This window comes from Chionomys nivalis, chromosome 1 (genome assembly GCF_950005125.1).
Source record: "Chionomys nivalis chromosome 1, mChiNiv1.1, whole genome shotgun sequence".
NCBI lineage: Eukaryota > Metazoa > Chordata > Mammalia > Rodentia > Cricetidae > Chionomys > Chionomys nivalis.
In genome coordinates this window covers 189,258,889-189,272,471 of record NC_080086.1, presented here as the reverse complement: position 1 = coordinate 189,272,471, position 13,583 = coordinate 189,258,889, and the positions used below count along the sequence as shown (strand labels likewise).

The following is a 13,583-nucleotide window of genomic DNA, read 5'->3' as shown; positions in this document are numbered from 1 at the left end:
AAAGGTAAGAACTCTAGTGACAGACCACTCTGACTCTCTGATCCTTCAGTGTTCACCCTCTGATAGATATCTGACTCCAATTTTTTGTTATTAAAAAATAGAATTTATGCAACAATTTGCAGCCTAATTTCTTTTTATCTTTTGAAATTCTATGGTGTATATGCCCATCTTACTTTCAACCATAACCAGTCTATTTTGATTCAGTTGCCCTCAATATGTCAGCCACCTTCCCTTCCATCCATATGATCAATCTCATAAGGGGTACAATCATATCACATCAAGCATGATAGCCACGAAATCTGGGCCTTTACGGACTTATAGGAGTTTCCAAGGTCCTATCATGCTTTATTGAGACTAGTTAGTTTTAAAACTGGCTTTAACTTTATAACAGTCCCTTATAACAAGGCATATACTCATTTGGTTTAACTTCATAGATTAGAGATCATCTCCTGTATTCATTATTGGAATGCATTTTGAGGAGGAATATTTTTTTTTACAGTCCTACCTTTACTGTAAGTAGCTTGGTACTGTGAGCTTGCCACTTTCCCTTTACTTTCTCTGCTGAAAACAATATAATGCTTTAGTATAGATTTGGTCATGTTCCCTTAGTTTCCAAGATTTACCTTAATTTAATCCTCTTTCTATTTCACAACCCAGTTCCTCCGAGGAAATCTCAATGAAAGGAATACTTTCCCTATGCCCATCTTTCTAGTGTTTAAGCGATATTTTCTTCTCTGCTCCAGTTTTATCGTATAAACCTGAATCAACTTCCTGATAAAGGTATGTGATTATAAATCACATCATAGAACAGAATGTCATTAGGAGTCATTTTATTGTTCTGTTCCTTTAGCAGAACAGTAGTATTTCTTTTTCATCTAGGTCCTGGCTTATCTTATCTCTGGTTCTTGGCCACTCAAGAGGTATCAGAGATCCGCTATATTCATGGATCACTGAGATGGGAACAAACACAGAGGCCCACAGCCTGACAATGTGTAAGGAAATCTTGGAATACTCGGTCTTAAATTTGATATCTCCACAAATCTCTCTACGTAGGGCTTAGGAATAGGGGGCAGAAAGACTGTAAGATCAGAGGAGATAGAGACCACCGAGGAAATAAAGTCTTCTAAACACAGTATGATCAAAGCATATATGACTCAAAGAAACTATAGCAGCCTGCACAGAGCCTGGAAAGACAGATGGATTCCCAGCTCTGAGAGTCGAAGTAGAGGAAACTCCCGATTCCTAACCCAGAAGATTTAATGATTTACCCACAAAGGAAAAATCAGTGGTTTTGTTTTAGTTTTTTGAATGGAGTCTCACTGGGGATACAAACTACTCTTAAGGACAGACCCTGTGCCCAGCAGTAGACAGCCAACACAACATTGACTCAATAGCATCTTGTCTTTGAAGGTTCTTAACCACCCAGCATTTTATTAGGGCATTTTCTTTTCTTTTATGGGATTTCTATGTGTGTGTGTGTGTGCGTGTGTGTATGTCTGCATCTATGTGTATTTATTGTGCTTCTTTAAAAAAAAACTCCTTTCCTTTTATTTTCTTGTTTATTTTGTTCCATTCGAGTTTATTTTTATTTTATTATTATGCTTCAGATACCTGTTTGTTTTCTTTTTTTCTCTTTTTTTAATAAGAGAAAAAAGTGTGAATTTGGGTGTGAGGGGAAGTAGGGAGGACCAGGGAGGAGATGGGGAAGGAAAACTGTAATCAGAATATATTGAATCAAAATACTATTTTCTGCAAAATAAATCATATTGTATCACATAATAATGTTAATTTTGTAAATCTAATTATGAAGATGTTCAAACATGTTCTAAAATATATTTGGTATAATTCTAAGAATAAAGATACAGGTAATATTTCATGCATTTAATTCACTGGAATTAGTTCCTAGTTCTTATCAATAAGCTCATGCCTGAGATATTTCTATTAATCTGTAAGAGAGAGAGGGAGGGAGGGAAGATGAGAGAGAGAGAGAGAAAGAGAGAGGAGAAATTGCTATAGCAGTGGTTCTCAACCTGTGGGTCACAGCCCCTATTGTGTCAAATGACACTTTTACAGAGACTGCATGTCAGATTTCCTGCATCTCAGACATTTACATTACAATTCATAACAGTAGTAAAGTGTATTTATGAAGGAGTAACAAAAATAATTTTATGGTTGAGGGTCACCACAGCATGAAGAACTATTTGTATTAAATGGCCACAGCATTACAAAGGTTGAGAAACACTGCCCTAATAGAGTTAACTACATGGGGAAAGGTATTAAAACATGGTGCAGAAAAGGAAAATGATTCTTGTGTCTCCACATCATCTTGCATAGAGTTGTACCCAGGTGCACTTCCCAAATGTTTAATGAAACTAAAGTTAAGAAAGATCATGGGAAAATATTAGACGACATTAAATAAAACGTCTCAGAAATCATTGAACTGAAAGCAATGGGAACACCACCATTCATTATGATCTCCACTAGTATGTTGTACAAGTCACATCTTGCCTTGACAAAACTTCACAAACAGTACCCATGCTGTTGACCTAACATACGTTGATTGACAACTCTGGTACATTTGTATGAGTTAGTTTTTGTGGCCAGATCTACGTAATCATAAGAAACAGATGGGAAACAATCTTTTTCTGAAACTTGACGTGTTTCTACAAAGCTCACTTTCCTATCTTGTATTCCTAGTTTCTTAGTAGCCTTTTTCATTATGCAGAAAGAAGACTTACCATTCTGGCACTGTGCACCAAAGAATCCATTGGGGCAGAAACAACTGTTTGGCTTATAACAGGAACCACCATTGAGGCAAACAGGCTCACACAGAGCTAATGCACAACAGGAAGAAGGGATGACAAAGTGTAGTTATTTTAAACTGAATGTGGCACAGATGTATGGAAGGAAACACAATGATATATTTTAACAACAAGTAAAAATAGCCTATATTTTAGGCTTCAAAAAACAAAAATAAGCAAAATAAGTTTGTAATTGCTTTGAAAGTATGTTCATTTGTTCCATTAGTAATATTAATAATAAAGCTGAGAATGTGGAGTGACTGTGATTAAAATTCAGAATGTTTTTGTTAATTATCACAGGCTAAGAAAGGGCAACGCAACTCAACAGCATTGACCGCTGGATGTGGCTATGCATAGACCTTTATCCCATTGCAAATAAAATAGGGCTGCTTTACTCAAGCCCTTCCATGCCCCAAATGGCTGATGTTTCATCACCTTTGTTCTGCTTTGATTGTACTTCTAACTCTATTTTCAGACTAGATTTCATCCAGTCTCCAAAGTATACTACAGATAGTTTTCTTCCAAATTCAACTTGCTGGAATTAATAGATGTTTTTACTTCTTGTAATATGTGGTTTATTTACATTTTATATCATAAAACAACTTGCTTCATGGTCTTATTTTTTTTACAAAATAATTGCATCCCATGTCTTTTTCACTAATGATATTAAACCTGAAATAAGGGAAAGAATCAACTTAATCTTTGTTTTTCTTTGTAGCAGGCTTCATGTATAACTAACACATTATAAATGGTGGACTATTTTTATTGAGAAACGTCATTTGATCAGAGTAAATTAGAATAAACAGACAAACTGCAAACATTTTTGCTGAGGTAGCATGCTGTGGGACAATGGTCTTGTACCCTGTAAAGATTTTTCTTTTGTACTTGTTTAATAAAACGTTGATTGCCCAGTAGCCAGTCTGGAAGTATAGGTGGGGCAACCAAAACAGGAGTATTCTGGGAAGAGTAAAGGCTCAGTCTGCAGTGGTCACCCAGACACAGAGAAAGAAAGATGAGAATGCCTTGCTGATAAAAGGTACCAAGCCACATGGCTAACACAAACAAGAATTATGGATTAGTGTACAATGTAAAAGTTAATAAGAAGCCTGAGCTAATAGGCCAACCAGTTTATAATTAATGTAGACCTCTGTGTGTTTCTTTGGGATTGAATGGCCATGGAACCTGGTGGGGCAGAAACCTCTGTCATCAGAAGCACATCTGATACCGATAAATGGATTGATGTGATGGCTGTGCTTAATATCCAGAATTGAATAGATGTTTAATAAAGTAGAATGTCTATATCCTGATGAGAAAAAGAGAGAAAAATTTAAATGGAGAAATTAAAACAAAGACAGGTATTCTGTGCCCATATCAGGTAAGTGAAGTGAATGATGGACAAACAAAAGGAAGACAATACTGAATAGGAAACATCACATGTAAGACAGCATAAGATTCCAGGTAACAGAAAAACATGAAGATAAAGGTATTAATTTTTTAAAACAGATTTTTATTATGTTTCTTCCTTCATGTATCCTGCAGTACAGAAGAGGACACCAGATCTTATTACAGATGGTTGTGAGCCACCATGTGGTTGCTGGGAATTGAACTCAGGACCTCTGGAAGAGCAGCCAGTGCTCTATTCCTCTGAGCCATCTCTCCAGCCACCAAAGGTAAGAATTTTTAAAATGTATTACATATAACTATCTCATATCTTTCTCATCAGTTCAGTTTTGTTTTTTTTAGGTGTGACTTTCTGGGCTATTCGAATATTTTGTTGTTGTTGTTGTTGTTGATACGTTTATTGTACACAGTTCTGATTTTTACCTGTACTACAGGTGGGTCCATACCAGCCATACTTGCACTGGCAAATATCTGGTTCAACACATTTGCCTCCATTTTCACAGTGCTTGTTACAGACCACTAAGATCACAGAACATAGACAAAAGAAAGTCAAATTTAGCTCATAACTGTCAAATACTTCTGGTAATAAATTCTACCAGAGAAGGACCAGGATGATTCACACTCTGGCTTAGATGCACTTCTGTTCTCATGTTCAGTTATTTTCTTACTGATAAAGATGGCAAAAGTAGAAAATTATTAGCATTGAATGAGGATTAGTTACTTATGGAAATTATTAGTAACTGGTGAACACAATAAAAATATAAATAAAATAAAACAAACTTATACACAAATTAATATGTATTATTTTCACTTATTTCAAAGAACAAGATAAGTTCTTATTCAGAAGAAACTTCTATATCCATTTTTTCCTGAGACAGGGTTTCACTATATGTCAATCATACTACTTCTCAATTCATGATTCTCCTGTCTCGTCTTCCCAAACAGCAGGATTACAACCATGTCCATTTGAACTTCTTTACCTCATTTCTGGACACTCCTAGTTCCTCTAGTGCATCAACATTTTTTAGGGGTGGGTTTGTTTTATTTATCACTAAACCATCAACTCATCAAAGGAGAAGCTTTTTATAGCAGATTGCAAGGGAGCTGTACTTACATGTTTCACACCTTGGTCCTACAAATCCATAAGCACAAGTGCAGAGATTGCCAGGCAGGCACGTGCCCCCATGTTGGCAAGGAGGGCTACAACGTTCTGCAGACACAGACACTATTAAGTCAGGTTTAATAATCCATACATATGCACTCGTACAGAATGGCTACAATAAAGCCCCCTATAAGAACAATTTGGGATAAACTCTGTTCCCTCTTACTGTGTAGTTACTTTTCTGTGGGAATTTACTACATGACTTCACTATTACAAAGCAATCATCAATCAGCACCATGCTTGGTTTATGAATGAAAATCATAAAACACAATGTAGGTGGCTGAAAGGTTTATTAAAGCTTTGGTTAATTGGATGGCAATACTTGACCTTCAGCTTTTTTCTAAAATGTGAGCATAGACTTATGAATTACTGTCCTCCTAAAAATAGGTTTTTTTACTTCCATAATTATTTTCATTTGTTATTAGTGTTGAAGATGTCTGTTAGTTCCGGATTTATTTTGTTACTTTGTGGCTTTCTTGGCTTTTTAGGCAATTAACACGGCTCTTAGATCCTTCACAATTATATGTATCACTTGCTCAAATTTAGTGTCAAAAACGTTTTAAAATAGCAAATTAATTTAAAAAATTGTCACTTACTTTTATCAATTTTATCTTGTAGATTCTTCACTTAACATTTCAGCCTAAACCATGCAATGTGTATATGGCTACAGGTATTTTTTAAAACAACTTTTTATGTTTCTTCTTACTACACAAAAGTCATTTAATAATTATCTTTGCCAAAAATATTTGAAGTGTTACCTTGTACCTAACTCTCAAAAATAAAAATTTTGGAAGACAAACATTTGTTTTTTGGATCACTGATTTCTGAAGTTTGAGAGTTTAAAATTCCAAAATTAGGGACTGGAGAGATGGCTCAATGGTTAAGAGCCACTTGCTGCTTTCTAGATAACCCGAATTCTCGATATTCCAGTACACATGGCACCTTATAGCCTTCTGTAAATCTAGTCCTAAGGTATATGTCACCATCTTCTGGCTTTTATGGGAACTGCATGTACATGGTGCCCAAACACACATTCTGGTAAAACACTATGTGGTTAAAACTCTAAAATGAATTATTATAGTGAATATTTTTAAAACCGTGAACTTTTATCCAAGCATTGATAAGTACTCATTAGCATAAACATAGCAAGAAAATTATCTTTTAAAATATTTTCAAGGAAATAACACTGTATTTAGGCTCATTTTTGAGATTTTAATTGGAATTATCACCTTCATCACAGGTTGCTCCATCATGCCCTGGAGGACATTCACAGATGTTAGGCTTAATGCATTTTCCATGTTTTTTGCAAACAGGTTGACAGATGGCTACATAAAAATAAAGCCCATGACTTAGAAATATTGATTATCAAAGAAAATTTATTATATGAACTAATGAATCATGTACCTACCAGTTTGGCAGTTGGAACCAGTGTAACCAGGTTTACATTTGCATATATTTGGTGCAACACATTCCCTGTTTCTTCCACATGAGTGTCTACAAAATGCTGCAAAAATCAAGAAAGAATGTCTGAACTGGAGATGTACTACATCATATAAATATATATGTATATATATAATATATATATACACCTTGCCTTCAGATTTATATGAAAAAGTTTTTAAAAACTTTCCTAGTGTAAACATTTTAATTAATTATTAAACCCCAGCTACTACATCTACTACATTTAATTCTAATTCTTTTTCTTATACTGTTTCAAGATTAGAGTGATTGAGAAAAATTATTACAAGACAAGAAAGTACACTGTGTGGCAATTATTCCAATAGCACTAGCTCACAGCGTAGGAAGCAGCCAGCTGTGCACTCATATTGCAGAGTGTGATGTGGTTTCTGATGCTGTACAGCTAAATGTTCATAATAGCACAGTGACGGTCAGAATCCCAAAGAGCAAGTTTCCAGGAAGTCAAAAGTTAATGCGGCTGGATTCCTTGAGCATCTTCAGCCACCTGACATATTCCGGTGGGCATATAACACCTCTTGTGTAGCCATATTACATGAGATGGCTGCATTTTATTTGTTAATAATAAACAATTTTGGATTATATACATACAGGCGTTGAGACTTTATATTCTTACAGAAAAAGAAAGAGTGCTCATTTTTTTATTTTGTTTTTTTTTTGTTGTTGTTATTGTTATATTTTGTTGTTGTAATACCAAGAACATAGAAGTGCTGAAATGTTTCTTTTGCTTAATTTTAGTCTCAATCCAAAATGCACAACAACAATAAAAGTAATAAAGATATAGCAGGAACAATGACAAAACACCTAAAACACAATTTCTCAGTTTTAGGACTAAAATTTTTATTTTTATTAAACAAAAACAATGACTATACAGGGCAAAGATATAAACAACACTTGTAAAACTGACAGAAAAAAACTGTTTAAATGCCGAAAGAATTTGAGGAATTACAGAAAATCACAGTTTGTGAAAATAAGCAAGTATGTCAGAGTTAGTAATTTGAGGTGTTAACTGCCAACTGTGTTCTGAAAAGAAACTGGGCCACAATACTGACCAGGTTTGCATTCACAACTGTGACCCGTCTCTTTAGCTGCTTGATTCTAGACAACCAGACTCACAAAGCTCTACTCCTCATCTGCACACACAGAAAATACTAAATATATGAGGTTGTTGTGGATTATATGATGGTTAAAATAGAATGCTATGTAGAACTTAGACTAGAGCCGGTATCATCGTATTAATAATACTTATGTAGCAATGATATTTTATAGCAGTAACAGTATTTTAAAAAGAGCATTTCAGAAAATCCACTTTTTGAAACTGTATTAAACAGAATGAATATAAATCATCAGATAGAGAAGTATAACTGTTTAGTTATCTAAGCTTTATATTTTCACTCTATGTTCCAAAAAATTTCACAGTACCTCTGCACTTGGTCCCATCTCCATAGTACCCAATGGGGCAGCGTCCACACTTGAAGTGACCATCGATGGTTGGCACACAGGAAACACCCAGAAAACAAGATGATTCTGTGCAACTTGATATTTTGGTTGATCCATAGCTCTCTGGCAAGACAGTGTTTTCTTCAGTAGTCAATGATGCAAACTCATACTGAGTAAAACCTTGGAAAGGTTTGCTAATTTGAGCATTATCCCTTCTCCTGTCTGTTTGAACAGTACCCTGAATATCATCTCTTATTTGTCCAAGAGATCTGCTGGGATTATTGCTTGAAGGAGCACCACTTTGTGCAGGAACTTGTGACTCATTGAGAGTAAGATTTGTACTGAGAATGTGATCTGCATGCTCATAAGCAAGTGTCTGATGAGAAATGGCCTTCTTTGTATTATCCATTTGAGTTGTAGCTGATTTTATTGACAAGTGAGAGGTGCCTGCTGAGTTTAAGAATTCATTGGTAGTTGTTCCAGGACTCTCAGTAAAGCTTGGCCTTGATAGTAGACGCTCCTCTAATGGTGATTGAAAGCTCAAATCTAGACAACAACAAAAAATGAATATAAATGTTCACCAGAATTAAATATTAATTATCAATAAATTAATAATCCATTATAATTTAATTTAATTAATATTAAATTAAAATTTCATTTGAAATTAATTCATTATTAATGTTCTGAGATATTCACAGTTTGGTGCCAAGTTATTCATTCTTTTATGTGGGGTTTACAATATGTAAGACTAAGAATCATAAAGTAATGAAAAGTCGTAATAGTGTTCCAGCCTTCAAGGACACGGTAGCCTATTTGAATACACAAGGTAACATAGAAAATAAGCTAACTTGAAAGTGAACACTCACTAATAAGATTCCCTGAAATTCCCTTTGTTCGTTTTTCTATAATAGATATCCAAGAATGAAGAAGATTAGCAAGGATAATGATATACTACAAGTTGCATTATATAACCCTTTTGTTATCTTTCTAAAAGTAAAAATGCCTGAGGTGCAACTTGTTAGTCTTAGGAAAAACAACTGGGAAGTACTCTGCATTAGACTTGAACCAAGACCATCTATTGGCCCAGCAAGATTTGTATGTTTTTGGCTGTTTTACCAACCTTTTCTTCAAGTGACGCTTTTATCAGGCCTCATGAGAATCATAATTTTTGTAGTAAAGTCATTTAAAAAACTGTTTCAACTATAAAGTTCAACTATTGCAAACCAAACTCAGTGAATCATTATCTAGGATTCACACTCAGTGAATCATTATCTAGGATTCACAAGTTACTTGAAATTAACTCTTTTCAAATTAGATCAAAGATTCAATTAAGATGTTCTTTTTTTTTTCACCAAATATTCAGATACAGAATGACCTGTGTTTCTGAAAATTTATCTGTAAAAGTGTAAATCCTAACCATGTCTGTCTTTGGAGAGGGGGTCTTTGTTAAAGGAATTCTGGATGTGTTCGGTGAGAAGAGTGATATCCCATCTCAGAAGATGAAGACAATCATCCTAAGGGGAGCAGGGATACCCGGAGAGTTCATGCACACACACACACACACACACACACACACACACACAAGGCCCACTGATGATACTGCTCTCTATCAGCCAAGAAGACAGTTTCCATAAAGCCTACCAGACTAGGTCCTTGCTCTTGAGCTTCCTGATGCCAGAATTAAAATTATCAATGAAAAGCACATATTTTGTGTGACATTATACAATCCTTACTATTCCAAAGAATAAAAATACCCCAGGAGTAATTATTTCAGTCTTATTGAAAACCAGTTGGTTGGTACTGACTCTCTCACTTGTTACCCTGACATAGAGGCCCAAGATGATATAGTGATGAGGGATCAAATTTCCATCAAAAGCATATCTTTATTCACCTAATTGTACCACAAAAATCATTCTTTGATGCTGTTTTCTGGAGTTCACTTTTAACATACTAATGTCCCTTAGTTTCTTTTGTCCCCTTTCCTCCAAAATCTCTGTGTCCCTGTATAATGACCATGAGAGTTGCATCTGTCACTCACTCCTCCCTCAGTTTTTACACAAATATTATGTAGCCTCTTTCTATCTAGATGAGAGTCATGCCTCTTTTAAAGTCTTCCATTGTCCTGCCTGGGAGGAAAGAGGCCCTGCATAGTAATTTTGTGTGCCTCAGGACATCTATCAAAATACACAAAACATCTTTTCGGCACCATAGAGCTCCTCATCATGTTTCTTGACCACATGGTGATCTATTAAGTGGAAGACATATGCGGCACACTTCTGTATGCTGTGCTTCTGTTCTCCATACAGCGTGATGCATAGATACTGAAGGAACAAATGAGTAGAAGATCTTGCAAGTAAGTGACCTGAATTAGTTAAATGCAACACAAAGCATAGCAACAAGCGGGAACTTTTACCATGGCATATGTTCACATCCCCATGAAATCCTTTTGGACATGAGCCACAATGGTAGGAGCCAAAGACATTGATGCACTCCACACCTGGGACACAAGGCCAAGATTCACACTCATCAACATCTTTCTCACAGTTCTTGCCTATAGGAAAAACAGACGGATAGTTCAAATTATTTGTTTTGAAATCCAGTATATGTTTAACATTCCACTCTTTGGTTACTTACACTCCCATTTTATTTTGCTGAAATTTTAGACAGAGCTTAGTATGTAGACTAGGCTGTTGTGGTACTAGCTGTGTATCTCATGTTAACCTAAAATGTGTGATATTCCTGCTTCTGGAGTTCTGGGATTGCAAACACATGCCACCACACCTGTCATGTTCTCCTAATCTTTCTTTAGAGAATCCGAGCATCTGCCAAGGAAATAATTTACTCTTTTTTAAAAACTGCTATGAAATCTAGTATAAAACCATTAACACTTCTTTTAATAGCAAACTCAGGTATCCACACACACAAATTCGTTTTTCTACACAGAAGACGAGTATTCTCATCATGAGAAAGGACCAGATATGTGGACCTGGAATGGGTTAGCATGAGTATCATAACCAGATCTGTCTCAAGAAACAGTCTATTAATATTTGAGCTAAGAATTACAGTATATAACATATAATTCTCTACTATATATACTTTTCTTTTAAAACTCTAACTTTTGGAACATTGCTCACTTAGGCTAAAAATATCTTATTCAGTCAAATGACAGAACTTTGAAATTTTTAATCATACATGCTAAAATGTAAAAAGTTTCTCAATGAGGTATTTTGAGATGATATAGTGCCCTTTGATAAGCTTAACATCTTATTTGAATGAATAAATCCATATTATGAGTAGATACTATCCCTTGTTACACATATATTTCTGAGACAATATTTGAACATTTTCAAATACAGTCTGTAACAAAACACAAAAGAAATATCTACTTTCATATGTCTAAGTGATAATTTTAAAATTATAAAAAACTAAAAGACAAGTAAATATTTTGCTCTGTTCATATAGTATAAAACTGATATATTTTGGAAAAGTCAGTTTAATGACTATATTAATCTAATAATTACATCTATATAAATGAAGAGCTATTTATATAAGTAATACCTTTGAATATTTGATAAAATAAAGGCTTATTAAGTTTATGTGTTATTTCTGGAACCAGACGTTTTAGGACAAGTAAAGAATTAGGGGGTATGCTAGCATTTCATTTGTTTCCATTTCTGATTTAACCATGATATCTCTAAGTAAGTTATTAATGGAGCATTTGTTACATGATAATATTTGTATTCTCCCTGAAATAATTGTTATTATATATACATGTTTCTTTTTTTAACAAAATAAAGTACAGTAAGATAAAACATAACCATCACATTGAAGCTGGACAAGGCAAAACCACAGAAGAAAATGAACCACTGAGAAAAGGCGCAGGAATCAAAGACCCATTCATTCACACATTCAGTATTCCCACAAAAATACTAAACTTGAAGCTGTAAAATATACAGAGAGAACTTGGTGCCGACTTATGTAGGCCCTGTTCTGACTTCTTCAGTCTTTGCGAGTTCATAAGAGCTTTGCTCAGTTGATTTAGAGGACCTTGTCCTCCTGGTGGCCTCCATCCCCTCTGGCTCCCACACTCCTCCTGCCTCCTTGTCCACAGTGTTCCATGATCTGTTATATTTCAATATCAATATGTTTAAATGTTTTTTTACTTTCAAGATAGAAGTAGAAATGCCTATAAAATACAACTGAGTATCCTTGACTGCTGTAAGATTTACAAATTAGACAAAATTGCAAGAATATATGAACACAAAATTGCAAAAGTATAGGAAAGTAATTAAAAACAATCAAAAATATGATTTAATATAATAAGAATATAAGCAGTGTGTATTATGTGATACTTTTGGCCAGACTTTAAAAATATGCATCAAAATCTTAAGAGCATAGATTTGCATGGCTCCACAAATAATATTCCAAGGAACGTGTCCTTCATTCACATTTTCATTTGGTTCATAATGAACCCACACTGACCTGTGAGCCCAGGAGGACAGACACACGAGTAACTGTTTAAGTCTCTAATACATTTGCCAGGGTTACAGGGGTTTGGCTGGCACCCACTGGCATCAACTTCACAAAGGCGGCCATGGAAACCAGGCAAGCAGACACACAGGTATGCTCCACTTCCTGGAGGAAATTTCCTATCAGACTCACAGGAGCCTCCATTCAAGCAGTCGCAAGGCTTCACAGTCACCTATAAAAGACAAATAACAAGTGCTTTATTTCTAATGGAATTATGTTTAGCTAATGCTAAACATGAAATCATGACAGGCATGAGGGCCTATGTACAGGTATAATCAAATTACATATTTCTGCAAAATGCTTGTTTAAAAATTATGTCCACTCTTGAGAGTACAACTAAAATATATGTGCTAGAGGGAGTACTTTTAGAATATTCCAAGTAGAACAATTTATTCTTACTTTCTAATATTTCAAACAGATTCTATTGGGTTCAGAGTAACCTTTGACCTTTGACCTCCTTCCTCAGCTTTCCAAGTACACATATTTTTAGGCATGTAATAGCATACTCCATAGCTAGAATGATCAATTTCTATAATGCAAATAGAACTCTAGGAAACAAAATCAGAAACGTTAAAGACAGTCAGCACCCATGTATATCCAGTTTAAGAGCAGACCATGACTTCGGTTTCCAGGTTAATATGACCAAACACAATTACTTTTCATCACGTGTCTATGTGAAAGTGTACATGACAAACTTCAAACCCACATGCACATCACAAAAAGTTTATAAGCCTTATGACTGGCATTCTACATATATCAATAAAGAAAAAGTT

At 34.9% G+C, this 13,583-nt stretch overlaps 1 protein-coding gene across 1 annotated transcript in view; it reads right to left on the bottom strand.

Moving 5' to 3' along the window:
* Vwde (von Willebrand factor D and EGF domains) overlaps positions 1-13,583 on the bottom strand; it is a 65,673-nt gene that overhangs the window by 13,283 nt on the left and 38,807 nt on the right. Inside the window, exons 17-24 of the mRNA XM_057754099.1 lie at positions 12,763-12,982; positions 10,694-10,831; positions 8,263-8,826; positions 6,773-6,868; positions 6,594-6,689; positions 5,317-5,412; positions 4,626-4,721; positions 2,739-2,834 (exon numbers count right to left, since the gene is read on the bottom strand). Of these exons, the coding sequence (XP_057610082.1) occupies positions 2,739-2,834; positions 4,626-4,721; positions 5,317-5,412; positions 6,594-6,689; positions 6,773-6,868; positions 8,263-8,826; positions 10,694-10,831; positions 12,763-12,982 (1,402 nt within the window). The remainder of the gene's footprint in view (positions 1-2,738; positions 2,835-4,625; positions 4,722-5,316; positions 5,413-6,593; positions 6,690-6,772; positions 6,869-8,262; positions 8,827-10,693; positions 10,832-12,762; positions 12,983-13,583) is intronic.